The following is a 16,231-nucleotide window of genomic DNA, read 5'->3' on the forward strand; positions in this document are numbered from 1 at the left end:
AATTGTGCCCAAAAAAAACTCTGAAAATACTGATATATTTTTTTCTTACCAGAGTCTGAAATGATTGCCCATCCTTTTCAAAGTGGCGTTCAACATAGTTAGATGACAAAAGATCACTGCAAACACACACACATCATCATCATTGCTCTTAATATATAGCATAGAGAGAATAACACATGTATATTTCTGCAGGTGTGTGATTTTGCACATACTGATTGAGCTCCAGGTCCAAAACAAATGGTATTCCAAAGGCCTTTACCAGGAATGTGATTTGAGCAAGATGAATGGGCTGAGGGACAGAAGAACAGACAAATAGCGAATGATGAAACTTTATAAAAAGAAGACAATCCATGGGTTCAGAGATGTCTGAACACGCAGGAAACATGACATCATAACACAAAAATAATATTCTAAATGTGAACAGTTGAACTCCTGGGCTGTGACTTTTATTTATGAATTATTTAACTAATTAATATTTTATTTTTGTATAATATAGATTATTTAGTAACACACATATACAGTATTTCACAGTGCGGAAATATTTGTTTTCCATCTTTTAGTTAAAACTTTACTTGATCTGGACACAGCATGATTCTGCCTAAAAAGTAAAGTGTGTGTGCACTTCCACACATCTGCACAAACATCAATATATCTCCAGCATAAGAAGGCGTCTCTTAGATAGGCGAGTATGTAGTCTCAAAATATTTAGTAAGAATTAGATTACATGTGGGCCTCCATTCTTACATATTGCACAATATAGGATTTAGGTAAATCTTAAAGGTGGTTGCCAGAATTTGCCTTTACAAATCTATATATATATATATATATATATATATATATATATATATATATATATATATATATATATATATATATATATATATATATATATATATAAACCAACATTTTATGGTAATCTACCATATTTAATGAACTAACCAATGTTTTGACGTACTAACAGCTACACATTGTGGCATTTTTACAGGGACAAAGATACAACCATAAGCATATAGGAATGAGAAACGCAGATGATCCAACACTCCAAAACATTTTCTCAAAAGAAAAGACACATACTAATACATAGAAGTTGCTCTGCTAACTACTAAACACCATCATTGTAACACACATAAAATTTAAAAAGACGATATAATGCACAAGAATTGTCAGTCCTATAGTTGTGAATGGGGAAAAGTTTAAGTCTATTGGTGGTTCCAAATATGTATGCAATCGTAAGCTTTGCAAACAGTTTTGAAGAATTTGATGTTTCACCATTCAGACAGAAATCCAAATCATACTGCCTCAGAGGCGTTTCAAAGATGTCAGCTGAGTAAAATAACTTTCCTTAAAGGGACTTTAATAGTACATTACTGAAAAGGACCATTGTAGTTTTAAAAAAGTAAGGTGTTATTCAGGAAACGTCCCTCACTCTCACTCCCTTTCCCTCTGCTTATTCCCTGTTATAACACGATTTTCTACCTGAAGCCAAAAGCTTAACATGTGGCATTTTAATATCTTTTCTGAAGGTGCCATATTATATCTGGATATACCTGAGCAAAACTGAGAGTTTAGTACATGGAAATGGCCATACTGTGAGCCTCAAAGACCATTGTTTCCTCCTCAAGTGAACTTTTGAAGGTAAAACCCTGGCGTAAAACAGACCTATCAGAACAAAACACTTTTTTTTTGAGGCACTATCCCTTAAATAACTTGCTCTACATCTAAAAAGTTTTTTTTTAAGCAAAATCATTAAACCATCCAACAACTTGTGTTACAAAGAACACATTTTCGCAATCCAATCCGGCCCAGTCACTGGAATGACTTTTGTTGGTATCATAAGAAAGGACAGTGTAGATTAAATGACAGTACAGATTCAGATAGAAGAAGTCAGGTTCAATGCCTGAAGGGCAGTCAAGTCGGGTTGTCGAGTGCTTTGCACTAGTGTCAGGTAAGGCAGCTCAAGGTTATGGGGATATAAAATGGCCTTTGACAGACAGGTGGTATATATTGCACCCCTGGTTACAAGAGACGAAACGGTGTGGGTGTGAAATGCGATCACCTTGCAATGCTTGCAGTTGAAGGCACCAAAACAATTACCTACCTCAATGCAAAAAGTGTAGAGTGCATTCACACTCATTTTTTCTACTAAATAAATCATTTAAAATCTCACATTTATTAAATACAGCGAGATGTGGGAACAAGGTAAAGCAATATCATATGTCAAAGCAGTTAAATGCTCAGAACCCAATTGTGAAACTCATTTTATAGTTACAGCTGGCTAACTGCAAAAAATATTACTTAGGACTGACAATATGGTGAAATATGTCAAACCTGGATTTAAAATTTGATACACTTGCATACAAAACATCCATAGTGTGTGCCAAAACTGTGAGTGGTGCTAAAAATGACATGCATGATTCCAATAACCAATAATATTGCAAGCGTAGTTATAAACATATTTATTTTAGATTACACTGTAAAACATTCATTTATGCATTTTCCTTCACTTAAGTCTTCAGGGGTCGCCACATTGGAATGAATCGCCAACTTATCCAGCATATGTTTTACATAGCGGATGCCCTTCCAGCTCCAACCCAGTGCTGGGAAACATCCATACACACTCATTCACACACATACACGACAGCTGAAGTTATATATATATTATATAAACTTCAGCTGTCGTGTATGTGTGTGAATGAGTGTGTATGGATGTTTATATAATTAGATGATAGATGATTATATAAACTTCAATATATTTATATTATTTTAAAACTTATTTTTTAAAACATATTTTCTGAAATGAATATCAGGCGACGTGGTGGCACAGTAGGTAGTGCTGTCGCTGGTTTAAGCCTCGGCTGGGTCAGTTGGCATTTCTGTGTGGAATTTGCATGATCTCCTCGTGTTCGTGTAGGTTTCCTCCGGGTGGTCAGGTTTCCCCCACAAGTCCACAGACATGTGGTAGAGGTGAATTGGGTAGGCTAAATTGTCCGTAGTGTATGTGTGTGAATGGATGTTTCCCAGTGATAAGTTGCAGCTGGAAGGGCATCCGCTGCGTAAAAACGTGCTGGATAAGTTGCCGGTTCATTCCACTGTGAGTCGAAAAGAAAATGAATGAATGAATTAAATGAATATCATCCAAATAATTTTTATTTAAATCTCTGCTGTAAACAACTCATATTGTAAGTTTGAAATAATAAAAAAAAATGGTAAACACATTACCTAATAACCAATTCTACTGTACCAAATTGATTACCTTGTTAAGTCAGCAACACAAACACAGAATGTTCAACCTCGTAACTAAATAAGTATGGAATCTAATTAATTAGAAAATAAAAAATAAAAAAACAGTTAAAATGAATACAAAGATTCTTTTAAAAGGATTGTTGCAAAATTAGGCAGCCACCAGGGATGTTGCTAGACCCTATTTATTGGTACATGTTCACCAGTAAAAAACCCAGTCCCAGTAAATGCTTTGAGTTGCAATATATTGTGTATATTAATTAAGGCAGTGTATTAATTAAGAGTGGTAATCCCAGAATAAATATGTACGCAATTTTCCTGTAGTGCATTGACGGGAGTTTGGGATTTCCACTTGAAGCACTGGATAAAATTAAGTTCCCCTTCGGTTGGGGAACTTCAGTGCCATAGAGTGGATTGATTGAATCCACGAAATGGGAGGATTCGGATCAGAAGCCGCTTGTCTGGAGAGTATTGAACGGGCCAATGAATGAAATTAATTGGCAGCGTAAGCTTGCGCAGGTGTGCGGCATCTGCAATTATCTCAGCATATAAGCACACCTGAAGCCAGCAGACGCCATCCTTTTCGCTTCAGATCCTTTCTGAGTGAGTCGATGAGGGTTCCTCTTGCTGATCAGCACTTCAGAGCGAACGAGTGTGTCTCCCGGTCCAGAGTGGGTCTTCGCGGTGGCAGACGGTCGAGCTGGGTTTCTCCCTTGCCTGCGGTTCTTTGGGTCCGGTCCTCCAGAGCGGTGCGTATTGTTGCAACTTTCCTAAAAGAGCAACACAGTCGTGCAGCACGTCCTTTTCAGGATGGCGCTCCGACTGTGCGTTTCTGGATGCGGGGGTTTCCTGGCTCCGGATGATGGACACGATCACTGCATTGCATGTTTGGGGGTCCAGCATGTTAATGCGGTGCTCGCGGGCGGTTCATGTCGTCATTGCGATGCCATAACCGTTGCACAGCTAAGATCGCGGCTAACTTTCGCAAGAGAGCGAGCCACCCCAGTTGCCTCCTGTTCTAAAAAAGCAGCGGGCGCTCGGGCAGATCTGAGGGTTTCAGCGGGAGATAATCCACCACCCACGGGCTCGCGGACCTCTCGCTCCTCACGGCGCTCCATCCAAGCTTCGGGTAGTGGGAGTGATCCGTCTAACCAGATGGTAGCTCTCACACTCGCTGACACCGGAGATCAGATGTCCTCTGCGGCATCGGAGGGTGGGCTTTCACTGTCCGACGAAGATCCGGACCCGCTCGCCCCCTCCGGGCAGGTGAGCGCTGTCAAATCGGATCCTGAAGCGGACATGTTAGCCGTGCTTTCCCGGGCTGCTTCGGCCGTGGGGTTGGAGATGGTTTATCCCCCAGCTCCGCGGCTGGACCGACTAGATGGGTGCTACGTAGAGGACCAGAAGGCGAAGCCTTCGAAGCCTCTCGTCCCCTTCTTCCTGGAAGTGCACAGTAGGCTCACGCAGTCTTGGAGGGCACCTTTCTCTGCCCGTGCTGCGTGTGCCTCCGCCCTCACCGCCCTTGACGGCGGAGCTGCCAGGGGGTATGAGGCGATCCCGTCAGTGGAGCGCGCTATCGCGGTCAATCTTTGTCCGCGCGGCGCCTCTACGTGGCGGGGTTTGCCCCGCCTCCCGTTCAAAGCCTGTAGGTTGTCTGCCTCCCTCGGAGCCAGAGCTTATAAGGCTGCGGGCCAGGCTGCTTCTGCTTTGCACGCGATGGCCACCTACCAGCGCTACCAAGCGCAGGCGCTGGCCGAGCTGCACGAGGGTGGGTCCAACCCAAGCTTATTACATGAGCTGCGCACCGCGACCGACTATGCTCTTCGGACTACTAAGTCCGCCGCGTGTGCGCTGGGGAGGACGATGTCCACACTTGTGGTTCAGGAACGCCACCTCTGGCTAAACCTGGCCGATATGCGCGATGTTGACAAAGTTCGCTTTCTTGACTCGCCCATATCCCAGGCTGGCCTGTTCGGCGACACCGTCGGTGAATTCACCCAGGAATTCAAGGCGGTGAAAGAGCAGTCGGATGCGATGGGCAATGTCATCTATCGGCGTGGCCGTAAGCCCGCTCCGGCTGCCGAGCCATCCACCTCCGCTGTTCCTCGCCGAGGGCGCCCACCAACGAGTGCTGCCCCGCCCCCGCCTGCGCCTCCGGCCAAGCGGGCGCGGCGTACACCTCGAAAGCAGGCAGCCCCTCCTGCCCAGGGCGCCATTAAGTCCGGTAAACGGACCGCGAAGCGTCCCTGAGACAGGCCATCCGGAGAAGAGGAAACTTGCTCTTTCCCCGCTGGAGGGCGGGGCCCCGATAACAACGGTTCTTTTCAGTGCCACCAAAACATCAGTAAAATAACACTTTTTCCCTTCCCAGGATGTGACTGCAAGAGTTCTGCCAGTCCGGGATGCGCTGCCTTCCGGCTCGCAGACTCTACGTGCTTCGCCAGTGGCTCACGAGCGCTGGGGGGACGGTCTCCCTTCCCTCAGCCCTCCAGCCCCCTCTCCGGAGTCAGGGTGCGGAGCCAGAGCGAATCGCTCTCCTCCAGCTCTTCCGCGGGACCCTCGTGCTTCCCGGATCAGCACACCCACTCCGCGCTGCCCCACCGCTGGTACGTCAGCGATTGTAGCGATGACTCCATTAGCGAGGGCTCTGCCTGCCTGGTTAGCGCGGGCCAGCCCCTCGCGGTGGCTCATACGCACAATCAGACTCGGTTACGCGATTCAGTTCGCGAAACGGCCCCCCAAGTTTACGGGCGTGTATTTCTCCAGGGTCAACCCCCTGTCCGCCCCTGTCTTGCGAGAGGAGATTGCTGCCCTCCTGGCGAAGGGTGCAATCGAGCCGGTTCCTCCAGCCGAGATGGAGAGTGGGTTTTACAGCCCATACTTCATCGTACCCAAAAAGAGCAGTGGGTCACGGCCAATCCTGGATCTGCGCGTTTTGAACCGCTGTCTGCACAGGCTGCCGTTCAGAATGCTCACGCAGAGGCGCATTCTCCAATGCGTTCGTCCTCAGGATTGGTTTGCAGCCATAGACCTGAAGGACGCATATTTCCATGTCTCCATTCTTCCACGCCACCGCCAATTTCTGCGGTTTGCGTTCGAGGGTCGAGCGTGGCAGTACAAGGTCCTCCCCTTCGGGCTCTCTCTGTCTTCGCGGGTCTTCACCAAACTCGCGGAGGGTGCCCTAGCGCCCCTTCGGCTCGCGGGCATTCGCATACTCAATTATCTCGACGACTGGCTGATTTTAGCCCACTCGCGGGAGCAATTGATTATGCACAGGGACAAGGTGCTTCGGCATCTCCGCCTACTGGGGCTTCAGGTCAACCGAGAAAAGAGCAAACTTGCCCCCGTGCAGAGGATTTCTTTTCTCGGGATGGAGCTGGACTCGATCACCATGGTAGCGCACCTCTCCGAGGAACGCGCTCGCCTGTTGCTGAACTGTCTGAGGGAGCTTGACAGCAAACTAGTGGTCCCACTGAAGTTCTTTAGAGGCTCCTGGGGCATATGGCATCCGCAGCCGCCGTCACGCCGCTCGGGTTGCTCCATATGAGACCACTTCAGCACTGGCTTCACGATCGGGTCCCCAGACGCGCATGGCACGCGGGCACACACCGGGTCTCGGTTACTGCGCTGTGTCGCCGCGCCCTCAGCCCTTGGAACGACCCCTCGTTCCTACAGGCCGGTGTGCCTCTAGGACAGGCGTCCAGCCATGTTGTTGTTTCAACAGACGCTTCCAACACGGGTTGGGGGGCCGTGTGTCGCGGGCATGCGGCTGCGGGCCTGTGGAAGGGTGCCCAGCTGCATTGGCATATCAATCGCCTAGAGCTGTTGGCAGTGTTCCTCGCTCTCCACCGCTTTTTACCGGTGCTGGAGCGGCAACACGTGCTGGTCAGGACGGACAGTATGGCGGCGGCGGCGTATATCAACCGCATGGGGGGTATGCGCTCTCGCCGCATGTCTCAGCTCGCCCGCCGTCTGCTCCTCTGGAGTCACCCGCGGCTGAAATCGCTGCGCGCCATTCACGTTCCAGGCACGCTCAATCGTGCAGCCGATGCGCTCTCACGACAGCTGTTACGTCCTGGAGAATGGAGACTCCACCCCGAGTCTGTTCAGCTGATATGGGCGCGATTCGGGGAGGCCCAGATCGATCTGTTTGCTTCCCCTGAGAACGCTCACTGCCAGTTGTTTTTTTCCCTGACCGAGGGCTCTCTCGGCACGGATGCACTGGCCCACAGCTGGCCTCGGGGCATGCGCAAGTATGCGTTTCCCCCAGTGAGCCTGCTCGTGCAGTTTCTGTGCAAGGTCAGGGAGGACGAGGAACAGGTTCTGCTAGTTGCGCCCCTCTGGCCCAACCGGACCTGGATATCAGAGCTCTCACTCCTCGCGACGGCCCTCCCCTGGCGGATCCCTTTGAGAGAGGACCTACTCTCTCAGGGACAGGGCACCATCTGGCACCCTCGCCCCGATCTTTGGAACCTCCACGTGTGGTCCGTAGACGCGAGGAAGACTTAGGTAACCTACCGACTATGGTGGTTAATACCATCACTCAGGCTAGAGCCCCCTCCATGAGGCGCGCCTACGCCCTGAAGTGGAGTCTATTCACTGAATGGTGCGTCTCTCGCAGAGAAGACCCCCGAAATTGCCAGATCAGTGTTGTGTTCTCTTTCCTTCAAGAGAAGTTGGACAGCAGGCTGTCGCCCTCCACTCTCAAGGTTTACGTGGCCGCCATCTCCGCTTATCATAGCGCGGTAGCTGGCGGCACCGTGGGAAAGCATAACCTGGTCACCCAGTTCCTTAGGGGTGCTAGGTGAATTAATCCATCTCGCCCCCCTCTCATGCCCTCTTGGGATCTCGCCCTCGTTCTCACGAGTCTGCGATCCGATCCCTTTGAGCCACTCGAATCAGTATCTCTAAGATTTCTGTCCCTGAAGACAGCTCTGCTGGTTGCATTGGCCTCCATCAAGAGGGTCGGGGACCTGGAGGCAGTTTCGGTCAGTGACTCGTGCCTGGAATTCGGGCCGGATTACTCTCACGTCATCCTGAGACCCCGCCCCGGTTATGTGCCCAAGGTTTCTACCACCCCCTTTAGAGATCAGGTAGTGAACCTGCAAGCGCTGCCCCCGGAGGAGGCAGACCCAGCCCTTTCTTTACTTTGTCCAGTTCGCGCTCTGCGCATTTATGTGGACCGTACTCAGAGTTTTAGATCATCTGAGCAGCTCTTTGTCTGTTATGGCGGTCGGCAGCAGGGAAGTGCCGTATCGAAACAAAGATTATCCCACTGGATTGTGGATGCCATTTCACTCGCTTATTCGAGTCGAGGTCAGCCGTGTCCCCCGGGAGTACGTGCACACTCCACTCGGAGCGTTGCATCCTCTTGGGCGCGTGCACGCGGCGCCTCTCTAACAGACATCTGTAGAGCTGCGGGCTGGGCGACACCCAACACATTTGCAAGGTTTTACAATCTGCGAGTGGAGCCGGTTTCCTCAAGGGTATTAGGTAACCCTTTGGTGATTGAGGAGACAACTCGGTAGGGTGTTGAAACACGCTTGCTGCGCCATTCTCCCTAACACGGAGGTACGTGTGCCTTTTTATCTGTCAGTAAAGTTCCCCGTCAGGTGAGCCCTGCAGATTCCTCCGTGGCCCCCAGCACTGACTCAGCGGAGGAGTCACTTGCTGGCCCACTACGTTGTAGGTCTGCCCGCTGGTCAGCCCGCGTTTTGGGTATAGGTGCCTGCTATGCGTGATCCCCACTAGGCGATCCCATATGCTTATTCCGCCACGGTTAAGTCCCCCCCCTGGGCGGACCCGTGTCTTCCCTCTCCGCTAACCACTCTTTTGCTATGCGTACTCCCCCTTTTTAGGGCTAGTCCATATGTAAATTCTGCCATCTATCCCCCCCTTGGGTAACGGATGGCCTCCGCAGCGTCCTCCCTATCGGGATTGCACGCTTCCCAACGTACTGTCGTATTTCCTAGAATTATCTAGATGCTCACGACTTCCCAAAAAATATATCTAAATCCGTAAAACTTCTGTTGAAGTAGGATAAATTAGGGCCAGGGACACGTTGGAGGACCGCGCCCCCCATGATGTGGGTGCGTCACGCTTGCTTGACTATCTCCTCATCGGGGGTGTTGGTAAGGTGCAGTCATTATGGCGCTTTCCATACTTCTCCCATTTCGTGGATTCAATCAATCCACTCTATGGCACTGAAGTTCCCCAACCGAAGGGGAACGTTCGAGGTTACAGAAGTAACCCTTCGTTCCCCGAGGAGGGGAACGGAAGTGCCATACTCCGTCGCCATAATGACTGTCCCTTAGCTGTTTGAAAGTCTCTTCAGCTTAAAAGGATGGCATCTGCTGGCTTCAGGTGTTCTTATATGCGGAGATAATTGCAGATGCCGCACACCTGCGCAAGCTTACGCTGCCAATTAATTTCATTAATTGGCCCGTTCAATACTCTCCAGACAAGCGGCTTCTGATCCGAATCCTCCCATTTCGTGGATTCAATCAATCCACTCTATGGCACTTCCGTTCCCCTCCTCGGGGAACGAAGGGTTACTTCTGTAACCTCGAACGTTTCCTCAATAATAATAGTAATAATAATAATAATAATTATTATTATTATTATTATAATAATAATAATAAGATGATGATGATGATGATGATCTTACTAAATATTACTGGGTCCTGTAAATGGAGATAATGTTGTACATTTTTATGAAGCAGCAAGGAGAGATGATGTGCTCTATTTTGATGGTCCATGCGCAAAACAATCTTATGTACCAAGTGCCTGGAAGTCAGCAGTAATAACACCCATATTTAAGAATGGAGATCCTACTAATCTGCTGAATTATAGGCCTATCAGTATTTTACCAACTGCCTCTAAAGTAATTGAAAAGGTTGTTTGTAATCAGCTGATAGAGCATTTAAATTTAGATAAACTTCCATTACACTCTATGCAGTTTTGATTTAGAGCGCGTCATTCTATGGAGACAGCAAACTGTTACTTTATTGAACAAATTAAATCCAGTTTAGATAGGGGTGGAGTTGTTGGTGCTGTCTTTTTTTGATTTTAAAAAGGCCTTTGTTAACCACAATATACTTTTATCTAAATTATCAAGGTTTAATTTTTCTGTTAATGCATTATCATGGATGGAGTCATATTTAAAATCAAGAAAGCAATGTACCAGAATTAATGGTGCATGCTCACCATACATCAATTGTAATTTTGGAGTTCCACAAGGATCAATTCTTGGACCAATTTTGTTTAGTTTATACATTGATGATCTGCCTACAGTGTGTCCAGAAGTTCAGGTTCAAATGTATGCAGACGACACGGTAGTATATACTCACGCTAAAACCAAAGAACATGCTTCTAAAAAACTTACAGCTGCACTCAAAAAAGTTTCAGATTGGTTATATCATTCATGTCTTACCCTCAATGTAAGTAAAACTGTGGGAATGTTTTTTTTAATTAAGAAAAATGAGGAGCATTGCTCAGATATTTTAGTTAATGGAGAAGTAATAAATATTGTTGATCATTTTAAATATTTAGGTATAATTATTGACTCTAATTTAAATTTTAAAAAACACATTAAGGAGGTTTCCAAAAGTGCTAGAGCAAGCCTGAGGATCTATAGAAACATTAGGCATCAGTTACCTATGGCTGCTGCTAAACTTTTTATGAATACATTGATTTTACCTCATTTATCTTATTGTGCTACAAGCTGGTCGCATACGAACATTACAACATTAAAATCATTGAATGTTATATATAAACAAACTGTTAAAATTTTAGCTAAAAAGCCAAGGAGCTATCATCATTGCAACTGTATTGCTAAACAAAAATTACTAACATTCAACAGTTTCTTATTTTATGCTGATGTGTGTTTAATGTATAAAATATTTCATGATCTTGCACCACCACCCCTCAAACAATGTGTGATTGTCGGCAAGGACAATATAAGACAGACTAGGTCATCTGTTAGAGGTGATTGTTCAGTTAAACTTAAGAGAACTGCTTTTGGACAATCAGTGTTTTCAGTTAAAGCAGCAGAAAGATGGAATAAAATACCAGTGTATATCAGAGAGAGCAGCACTTTTAATAATTTTAAAACTGTTCTTAAAATTTGGCTAAAACAAAATCAAATATGCAGCCACTGATTTGATTTTATTTTAATGATAATGATGTATTGTATTTATTGTACTGTAAGTGTATATTGTATTGGTTTTTTACTGTTAAATTTGTTACTTCCTGCCCAGGGACTACAGATGTAAATTAGCTTTATAGCTAACTCTGGCACAACATGTCATGTTGTACATTGTCCCTGTATAAATAAATAAATAAAATAAATAAATAAATAAATAAAAACGGAAAGTGCAGGCCGCAAACGTATTCAGGGTGTGTCAGAATCCATATTTGCTAATTTAAGGATGGGACAATCCGCTTTGCACCGTGGCGCATGGTCTAAAAGAGTTCAGTTTATTTTCTTAATGAGTTATAGGTGTGTTTTGAGAATAAACCAATTAGAGTCTCATCTCCCATTCCCTTTAAGAGCCTTGCATCGTACCATAAGCGCATTTGCTATTTACATGACGTAAAGTAAGTGTAAGTGGAAAAACTGAGCATTTCACAAGCAAACAGTTAACAGTTAAGAGTTTTTTTTAACAGAAAACAATTAAACAGAGCATCTACCGCGCAATAATGAGAGATAAATAATCTACTTTCACTTTCGCTCTCTTGGATAGGGAAACCTTTACACAAAGACATCAATTAGTCTATAAATAATTAATTTCGTTTGATAAGCGCAAATATTTGTTTCAAAACTATTTCTAAATTCAGTTCTAATTTCCAGCAAACGAATAAATGAACAATATTAACGAAGTGTGTTCAAAAACCTGAGTTATATCCTAAAACACATGCTGTGCCCCATATGGTCTAAAACCTGCAGGTGGGCAAATCTAAGCTTGTTTTTAATAAAACAATTATAAATATGGATATAATAAACAATACTGCTAATATTAATAACATTATACAAAAGCAAATTGTTATGAATGAACTGAAAAAGCCTCCCGAGATAAGGAAGGCATAAAAGCAGCAGTTTTTCATATTTATCTAGACTAGAAAGTAATATGTTTTGTAATATTTTAATCCTTTATATTTATATCCTATATATATATATATTCTTATTATATCCTTTAAATATATCCTTAATATTTAAATTTTTTCATATGTAAAGATACTTGCGTATTGCTCTACATCTTGTGTGTATAAGCAGCGAGGCGCAACTCTGCGCTGCAGTTTAGAACGGGTTTGTTTTGGTCTAATGAAAAATCTATTATAGTTTCTCAAAATAGCAACGCGCCAGCAGTGCGTTTTAAAACACCTTCCTTTTTAGACCAGAACACCCATGGGGGCACATATGAGCGCAAATGCATTTGCTATTTAAACAACCTGGTGCAAAATAGCAAAATGACACTTGCGTCAAGTTGAAACTAGAAAATAACATTTGCGCCGCGCCCCGCATTGCGCCGGGTGTATGATAGGGCCTGATGAGTAAAAGACGTAAGTTAATTTACTTAACTGTCAGCCATCTGAGTCAGTGCCCCAGTATGGTGGGCAGTGCCCCAATAGAGCGTTTGCAACAGCCCTGGCTGCCACCTAAGATAAATAATTCAGATTAAACTGCAATCCACTGCCTCAAGATGATTTAAAAACTCATCCAACACAAAAATGGTTTGATATTAACTTTGTACCTTCAAAGTTGGGAGTTTCATGAAGTTTAAACAAGTCGAGCATCAGTATTCAGTGTCATGTTATGTTTTTGGTATTGCCTTTTGTGTATTACTGATAGTCTGGATTCTTTTGAATTTCTTTTCAAACTCTCTTTACTGGTAGATGAAAAATATGAAAATAGTTAGCCAATATTTTGCCTGAAATGTACCAGATCTGCTTTAATATATATTTATGAAGGCACAAACTAAAATGAAACAAATAGCTCAAACAAACTTGCTTAAAACACTACAAAAAACAGTGAGGTTGGTTGGCTTTAAGCAAATATTCATATTAATAACATTTACAGCAATTTTTTATCGGCAAAAATTTTGGTTACACATCTTTCAATAAAAGAACAAAAATACTTTAGGTTTTATTAAAGTTAAAGTAAATGATAACACAATACTTATTTTTGGGTGCAGCTTACCATTAACATTACTCAGTCACAGAGATTCAGTTTCTAACAGCACTGAGATAGAACTGCTGACTCTTCCCACAATTGTATTCTGCAGTCCCCTACAGTAATATTACATTAAAGTATACTTTTACAAGTGGAGCCTTTATGTGCAAGCCTTTAATGTGCACTTTACCTAGATAGGGCTAAATGCATACTATCTCTCTCTCTCTCTCTCTCTCTCTCTCTCTCTCTCTTTCTCTCTCTCTCTCTTTCTCTCTCTCTGCCCTCTAATCTTCATAACAGATGAGTTTTAGGAGAAAAATGGCTAAGAATGCTTTTTTCAAGCATGTAGGTGCATATTTATTGCCATTTTGGAGCCAAATGCAATAATTTGGGGATTAATAGTTTAAAAACCTAACAGTTGTTGGTGCCAATAGGCTAGTGGTTAGTGCATTGACACATAGCACAGAAGTAATAAATGTGAGCTGAGTTTAATCCCCGGCTCAAGGTCCTTTGTCTGATTTTTGATCCCTCTCTCTGTTCCACAGTTCCTTCCTGTCTCCTCTATACACTGTCCTATAAAAAAAATAAAGTTTAAAAACCCCTACAAAATTATTATTAAAAAAACATATTAGTCAAAAACATATCTCAACATTAGAAAGGGATGTTTCTGTGCATTTATAGTCAACTTATTTCTGTAGAGTATCGATTAGTTGCCATAGCATTTGGAAGACAGAAATTTTTGTACATTAGACTGCATCTGGTGCAGGCCCAGATGGAGAGCTGAGAAAAGAACTGAGACTACCACAGTGTTATTGGCAGCCAGACCATTAATCTAATTAATCAGAATTTTTCACTGACACACATTAAGGGTAATTAGTGTACTTGTAAATGCATGTAAAAAAAAATAATATAAATGCCAGGCCAGTAGTTTGGGATGTCACTTTGTAAATAAACACAAGACATCTGCACACATATGTATTCGTCTATGCATAAATGCAGTACGTGCTCTGTTGACAAAACTAGTATAAAAACTACAGCTAGAAGAGTAAGATTCAGGTTGACAAAACCAGTCAAATCCAACTTCGTTGAATTGTCTTACAACGCTTGATTTAGAGTTTGGGTTTAATCCAGAGTTTGAGATTAACTCTGGATGGAATCCACCTAAAAGTGTGACATGTGCAGCTATTAACCAATCACAAGAGACATGCGAAGGTAACTTTTAATTATTTCGCATAAGAGTCACTTCTGTTGAATATTAAGACTACTTTTCACAAACTTTATTGTTACTAAAAAAATTATTTAATGTAGGTTCACAAACAGCTCAGAACATTCAAGTCATTTTAAAACCTTTATATTCATTCATTCAATCATTCATTCATTCATTCATTCATTTTCTTTCCGGCTTAGTCCCTTTGTTAATTAGGGGTCACCACAGTGGAAAGAAACGCCAACTTATCTAGCATATGTTTTACGCATGGATGCCCTTCCAGCTACAACTCATCACTGGCAAACACCCATACACTCTCATTCACACACATAAACTACAGACAATTAAGCTTACCCAATTCACCTATAGTGCATGTCTTTGGACTTGTGGGGGAAACCGGAGCACTAAGAGGAAACCCACATGAACACAGGGAGAACATGCAAACTGCACACAGAAATGTCAACTAACCCAGTCGAGGTTCGAACCAGCGACCTTCTTGCTGTGAGCCAATCGTGCTACACACTGTGCCTCTGTGATGCCCAAAACGTTTATATATTTTTTAAAAACTATATCTGAATATTTCAATGAAAATTCTAATTGAAATGAATGATTGTTAATTGCAATACAGAAATACTTGAATATACAGTATAATATTTAAATATAATGTATAAATATTTAAAAAATCATTAGCGGATTGGGAGTAGCTTTATTGCATTATATAAATAAATGTCAGTTTTCTCACAACCTGTAATCTCTAATGCAGAATAAACCACCTCTGGGGCAGGTTAGCCATGTAGAGTCAATAACCATCATGATGAACCTGATAAAAAGCAGCCAACTATCTTGAGCCTAAATAAATCAAACTAAACATGAACTTACATAAGTAAAAACCCAAACAAGCTTTGTACAAGACACCTTTGTAGTCCGCCATTGTTATTTCTATTGTGAAATATTTACAAGTGCCTAAAGACTGAGCAAAAATCCTTTTTAGGATGTCATTTCTCTCACCGATAATCTTTTAAACATCTCTCGGGCATGCAAGTGCAGCTCCTATCTCTTTGAATTGGGAGACATTAAATTCGCCATTACTGTTTGCCAAGCTTATGATTAAATGTAAAAATGGGAATCAACAAAGTAATTTTACAACAGCTGTCTCTTAAACTTCGTTTCTAAATGTTGGAATTATACAAAAAAAAAAAAAAACTATATCCAGATCTGATCGAAAATTGGGCCTGATCACATGGTTTCAGACTCGATTGGAATCGGATGCTACCTCCCGATCAGGAATCAAATTTATATATATATATATATATATATATATATATATATATATATATATATATATATATATATATATATATATATATATATATTATTAGTATAATTAATATAATATAATATATATATAACTAATATAAATTATTAGACCGTTTGTTTATTTTCCCCCAAATTTCTGTTTAACTGAGGGAAGATTTTTTTTTCAACACATTTCTAAACATAATAGTTTTATTAACTCATTTTAATAATAGATTTATTTTGTCTTTGCCATGATGACAGTAAATAATATTTTACTAGATATTTATCATGACACTTCTATACAGCTTAAAATGACA

General features: G+C 42.9%; 1 protein-coding gene across 8 annotated transcripts in view; it reads right to left on the reverse strand.

Annotated features, from left to right (window-relative positions):
• Window positions 1-16,231, reverse strand: part of adam11 (ADAM metallopeptidase domain 11) — a 79,194-nt gene that overhangs the window by 60,023 nt on the left and 2,940 nt on the right. For all 8 annotated transcript variants that reach the window (XM_073918309.1, XM_690437.9, XM_021480274.2 and 5 more), the window contains exons 3-4: window positions 213-289; window positions 50-116 (exon numbers count right to left, since the gene is read on the reverse strand). In XM_073918309.1, the coding sequence (XP_073774410.1) occupies window positions 50-116; window positions 213-289 (144 nt within the window). The remainder of the gene's footprint in view (window positions 1-49; window positions 117-212; window positions 290-16,231) is intronic.

Source organism: Danio rerio, chromosome 12, assembly GCF_049306965.1.
Source record: "Danio rerio strain Tuebingen ecotype United States chromosome 12, GRCz12tu, whole genome shotgun sequence".
NCBI lineage: Eukaryota > Metazoa > Chordata > Actinopteri > Cypriniformes > Danionidae > Danio > Danio rerio.